Genomic DNA, 6,274 nt, shown 5'->3' with positions numbered 1-6,274 from the left:
AGTCTTGCCCACTCAGGAGGCCCCTAGTACATCTAGCGCGCCAATACTCCTTACTATGCAACAATTAACGGCTGTAATGGATAATTCTATCAAAAACATTTTAGCCAAAATGCCCACTTATCAGCGCAAGCGCGACTGCTCTGTTTTAGATACTGAGGAGCATGAGGACGCTGATGATAATGGTTCTGAAATGCCCCTACACCAGTCTGAGGGGGCCAGGGAGGTTTTGTCTGAGGGAGAAATTTCAGATTCAGGGAAAATTTCTCAACAAGCTGAACCCGATGTGATTTCATTTAAATTTAAGTTGGATCATCTCCGCGCTCTGCTTAAGGAGGTATTATCCACTCTGGATGATTGTGAGAATTTGATCATCCCAGAGAAACTATGTAAAATGGACAAGTTCCTAGAGGTCCCGGGGCTCCCAGAAGCTTTTCCTATACCCAAGCGGGTGGCGGACATTGTAAATAAAGAATGGGAAAGGCCCGGTATACCTTTCGTCCCTCCCCCCATATTTAAAAAATTGTTTCCTATGGTCGACCCCAGAAAGGACTTATGGCAGACAGTCCCCAAGGTCGAGGGAGCGGTTTCTACTTTAAACAAACGCACCACTATACCCATAGAAGATAGTTGTGCTTTCAAAGATCCTATGGATAAAAAATTAGAAGGTTTGCTTAAAAAGATGTTTGTTCAGCAAGGTTACCTTCTACAACCAATTTCATGCATTGTCCCCGTCACTACAGCCGCGTGTTCTGGTTCGATGAACCAGTTAAGGCGATCGATAGTGATTCTCCTCCTTATGAGGAGATTATGGACAGAATCCGTGCTCTCAAATTGGCTAATTCTTTCACCCTAGACGCCACCTTGCAATTGGCTAGGTTAGCGGGGAAAAATTCTGGGTTTGCTATTGTGGCGCGCAGAGCGCTTTGGTTGAAATCTTGGTCAGCGGATGCGTCTTCCAAGAACAAACTACTTAACATTCCTTTCAAGGGGAAAACGCTGTTTGGCCCTGACTTGAAAGAGATTATCTCTGATATCACTGGGGGTAAGGGCCACGCCCTTCCTCAGGATAGGTCTTTCAAGGCCAAAAATAAACCTAATTTTCGTCCCTTTCGTAGAAACGGACCAGCCCCAAGTGCTACGTCCTCTAAACAAGAGGGTAATACTTCTCAAGCCAAGCCAGCCTGGAGACCAATGCAAGGCTGGAATAAGGGAAAGCAGGCCAAGAAACCTGCCACTGCTACCAAGACAGCATGAAATGTTGGCCCCCGATCCGGGACCGGATCTGGTGGGGGGCAGACTCTCTCTCTTCGCTCAGGCTTGGGCAAGAGATGTTCTGGATCCTTGGGCACTAGAAATAGTCTCCCAAGGTTATCTTCTGGAATTCAAGGGGCTTCCCCCAAGGGGGAGGTTCCACAGGTCTCAATTGTCTTCAGACCACATAAAAAGACAGGCATTCTTACATTGTGTAGAAGACCTGCTAAAAATGGGAGTGATTCATCCTGTTCCATTAGGAGAACAAGGGATGGGGTTCTACTCCAATCTGTTCATAGTTCCCAAAAAAGAGGGAACGTTCAGACCAATCTTAGATCTCAAGATCTTCAACAAGTTTCTCAAGGTTCCATCGTTCAAGATGGAAACCATTCGGACAATTCTTCCTTCCATCCAGGAAGGTCAATTCATGACCACGGTGGATTTAAAGGATGCGTATCTACATATTCCTATCCACAAGGAACATCATCGGTTCCTAAGGTTTGCATTCCTGGACAAGCATTACCAGTTCGTGGCGCTTCCTTTCGGATTAGCCACTGCTCCAAGGATTTTCACAAAGGTACTAGGGTCCCTTCTAGCGGTGCTAAGACCAAGGGGCATTGCAGTAGTACCTTACTTGGACGACATTCTGATTCAAGCGTCGTCCCTTCCTCAAGCAAAGGCTCACACGGACATAGTCCTGGCCTTTCTCAGATCTCACGGATGGAAAGTGAACGTGGAAAAGAGTTCTCTATCTCCGTCGACAAGGGTTCCCTTCTTGGGAACAATAATAGACTCCTTAGAAATGAGGATTTTTCTGACAGAGGCCAGAAAAACAAAACTTTTAAACTCTTGTCGGACACTTCATTCCGTTCCTCTTCCTTCCATAGCGCAGTGCATGGAAGTAATAGGTTTGATGGTAGCGGCAATGGACATAGTTCCTTTTGCGCGCATTCATCTAAGATCATTACAACTGTGCATGCTCAGTCAGTGGAATGGGGACTATACAGACTTGTCTCCGAAGATACAAGTAAATCAGAGGACCAGAGACTCACTCCGTTGGTGGCTGTCCCTGGACAACCTGTCACAAGGGATGACCTTCCGCAGACTAGAGTGGGTCATTGTCACGACCGACGCCAGTCTGATGGGCTGGGGCGCGGTCTGGGGATCCCTGAAAGCTCAGGGTCTTTGGTCTCGGGAAGAATCTCTTCTACCGATAAATATTCTGGAACTGAGAGCGATATTCAATGCTCTCAAGGCTTGGCCTCAGCTAGCGAAGGCCAAGTTCATACGGTTTCAATCAGACAACATGACGACTGTTGCGTACATCAACCATCAGGGGGGAACAAGGAGTTCCCTGGCGATGGAAGAAGTGACCAAAATCATTCAATGGGCGGAGACTCGCTCCTGCCACCTGTCTGCAATCCACATCCCAGGAGTGGAAAATTGGGAAGCGGATTTTCTGAGTCGTCAGACATTGCATCCGGGGGAGTGGGAACTCCATCCGGAAATCTTTGCCCAAATCACTCAACTGTGGGGCATTCCAGACATGGATCTGATGGCCTCTCGTCAGAACTTCAAGGTTCCTTGCTACGGGTCCAGATCCAGGGATCCCAAGGCGACTCTAGTAGATGCACTAGTAGCACCTTGGACCTTCAAACTAGCTTATGTATTCCCGCCGTTTCCTCTCATCCCCAGGCTGGTAGCCAGGATCCATCAGGAGAGGGCGTCGGTGATCTTGATAGCTCCTGCGTGGCCACGCAGGACTTGGTATGCAGATCTGGTGAATATGTCATCGGCTCCACCATGGAAGCTACCTTTGAGACGAGACCTTCTTGTTCAAGGTCCGTTCGAACATCCGAATCTGGTCTCACTCCAGCTGACTGCTTGGAGATTGAACGCTTGATTTTATCAAAACGAGGGTTCTCAGATTCTGTTATTGATACTCTTGTTCAGGCCAGAAAGCCTGTAACTAGAAAAATTTACCACAAAATATGGAAAAAATATATCTGTTGGTGTGAATCTAAAGGATTCCCCTGGGACAAGGTAAAGATTCCTAAGATTCTATCTTTTCTCCAAGAAGGATTGGAGAAAGGATTATCTGCAAGTTCCTTGAAGGGACAGATTTCTGCCTTGTCTGTGTTACTTCACAAAAAGCTGGCAGCTGTGCCAGATGTTCAAGCCTTTGTTCAGGCTCTGGTTAGAATCAAGCCTGTTTACAAACCTTTGACTCCTCCTTGGAGTCTCAACTTAGTTCTTTCAGTTCTTCAGGGGGTTCCGTTTGAACCCTTACACTCCGTTGATATTAAGTTATTATCTTGGAAAGTTTTGTTTTTGGTTGCAATTTCTTCTGCTAGAAGAGTTTCAGAATTATCTGCTCTGCAGTGTTCTCCTCCTTATCTGGTGTTCCATGCAGATAAGGTGGTTTTACGTACTAAACCTGGTTTTCTTCCAAAAGTTGTTTCTAACAAAAACATTAACCAGGAGATAGTCGTGCCTTCTTTGTGTCCGAAACCTGTTTCGAAGAAGGAACGTTTGTTGCACAATTTGGATGTTGTTCGCGCTCTAAAATTCTATTTAGATGCTACAAAGGATTTTAGACAAACATCTTCCTTGTTTGTTGTTTATTCTGGTAAAAGGAGAGGTCAAAAAGCAACTTCTACCTCTCTCTCTTTTTGGATTAAAAGCATCATCAGATTGGCTTACGAGACTGCCGGACGGCAGCCTCCTGAAAGAATCACAGCTCATTCCACTAGGGCTGTGGCTTCCACATGGGCCTTCAAGAACGAGGCTTCTGTTGATCAGATATGTAGGGCAGCGACTTGGTCTTCACTGCACACTTTTACCAAATTTTACAAGTTTGATACTTTTGCTTCTTCTGAGGCTGTTTTTGGGAGAAAGGTTTTGCAAGCCGTGGTGCCTTCCATTTAGGTGACCTGATTTGCTCCCTCCCTTCATCCGTGTCCTAAAGCTTTGGTATTGGTTCCCACAAGTAAGGATGACGCCGTGGACCGGACACACCTATGTTGGAGAAAACAGAATTTATGTTTACCTGATAAATTACTTTCTCCAACGGTGTGTCCGGTCCACGGCCCGCCCTGGTTTTTTAATCAGGTCTGATAATTTATTTTCTTTAACTACAGTCACCACGGTATCATATGGTTTCTCCTATGCAAATATTCCTCCTTAACGTCGGTCGAATGACTGGGGTAGGCGGAGCCTAGGAGGGATCATGTGACCAGCTTTGCTGGGCTCTTTGCCATTTCCTGTTGGGGAAGAGAATATCCCACAAGTAAGGATGACGCCGTGGACCGGACACACCGTTGGAGAAAGTAATTTATCAGGTAAACATAAATTCTGTTTTTAATTTATTTTTAAAAAATGTACACCCAGGTATTAATGTATTGCAAGACAGCAAAAAAGTTGTTCATCATAACCTATATATAACACCGGCCATGTTTTTTTCCCCTATATATTTCTGATAATACCTTTTACTAGAGTAAAAATAAATTTGTATTATTAGATTTACTGACTTAATTATTTTACATTATGTACAAATGGAAACTAAAGGTCTGTTTGAAAGCTTTTATTTAAAGGTCTATTTTTTATTATAGGGCATCAGAGGGTTTTCCAACCCAGTTCCCTAATTAGATTGGAGAAAAGGTTAAACTTTAACTAATTCTTTTTATGTGTTTGTTTTCAATACAGGATATTTTCAGCAGAAGGTTCAAGAATTCCACGAACTGAAGAAATCAAAATAGATAAAAGAACTTTAAGTGAATCTGAAGCAAAGGAATCTGTGAAATTGCACTGTAAATGAACTCCTGCTTGCACAACAAACATACTATATATATATATATATATATATATATATATATATATATATATATATATACACTGTATATATCTAATCTTGTAAACCAGAAGAATTGGATACAGGACTGTGTATGTTTTCGTTTATTAGGGAGATTTTCCGGTTTTATGTTTGTAAATTAAAACTGAAATATTAATACAATAGTTATAGATGGGACGTTAAACTCATCATGCATAGGAAAGATCATTATTTAAGGCAGGGGTGTCCAAACTTTGCTCTCCAGAGGTTTTGGAACTACATTTCCCATGATGCTCAGCTAGATAAAATGCTGGCTGAGCATCATGGGAAATGTAGTTCCAAAACCTCTGGAGAGCAAAGTTTGGACACCCCTGATTTAAGGTGTTAACGCTGTTTATTTTTTATTTTTTTTTAAACGAACAGGGAGTGTTTAATTGGTCTGAGGGATAGAAGCTAACTGGCTGACAAGGAAGACTCCCTCAGCTTCATTGGTAGACTCCTCCTCAAGCAAATGAACAAATATGTTTATTTTTTTTAGCACAGGAATTTGTTTTCTTACCAAATAAATAAACCTGAAACTAAAATATAATTTGTTGAGAGCCTCAGGCCCATGCATTTCTCTGGAGCACTATATGGTAGCAGTGTAGCGGTAATGTTATACATTTGTTTGAGAACTAAATGGAAGCAGTACTTACAACAATGTATAACCTTGTTACAACATGCAAAACTGAGACCATATACTGCTCCAGACAGGTGCACACCTGAGTCTACCTAAATAGGCTTTTAAACAAAGGATACCAAATGAATAAAAAACTGTATTATAGAAGTAAATTGCAAAAGTTTGTTCCCCCAAATTGCTTTAGTGTCCATTAATTAAGTAGTGCCCCTAGTATATCCTTGAGTTTTACAGCGTTCATTCAGTTTGTAGGTTTGGAATTGAAGCCATTTTTGCGAATGGTGAAGGAATTTCTGTGAAAATATAAGTTCACGGAATGTTTCTCTATGTGCAGATTTTATCTCCCGCCAGTAATCTACCTTGTCCCATTGGCTACACAGTTCACCAACTTCCATCAATATTGTCTCCTACTTATCCTACGTTTCTGTATTCATTTGGTTATACATAGTTTGTAACCCTTATTTTGCTAAGCCGTTTCTCATTTGCAGTTTATTATTGAGAAAGATTAATAATGGTTA

The 6,274-nt window shown here is 42.6% G+C and overlaps 1 protein-coding gene across 1 annotated transcript in view; it reads left to right on the top strand.

Moving 5' to 3' along the window:
* Window positions 1–5,097, top strand: part of DENND2D (DENN domain containing 2D) — a 441,033-nt gene extending 435,936 nt beyond the window's left edge. Inside the window, exon 12 of the mRNA XM_053705345.1 lies at window positions 4,957–5,097. Coding sequence (XP_053561320.1) covers window positions 4,957–5,009 — 53 coding nt within the window. The 3' untranslated portion in view covers window positions 5,010–5,097. The remainder of the gene's footprint in view (window positions 1–4,956) is intronic.
* The last annotated feature ends 1,177 nt before the right edge of the window (window positions 5,098–6,274 follow it).

This window comes from Bombina bombina, chromosome 3 (genome assembly GCF_027579735.1).
Source record: "Bombina bombina isolate aBomBom1 chromosome 3, aBomBom1.pri, whole genome shotgun sequence".
NCBI lineage: Eukaryota > Metazoa > Chordata > Amphibia > Anura > Bombinatoridae > Bombina > Bombina bombina.
The sequence above is the reverse complement of the archived record's forward strand: the minus strand, read 5'-3'. Positions and strand labels throughout refer to the sequence as shown.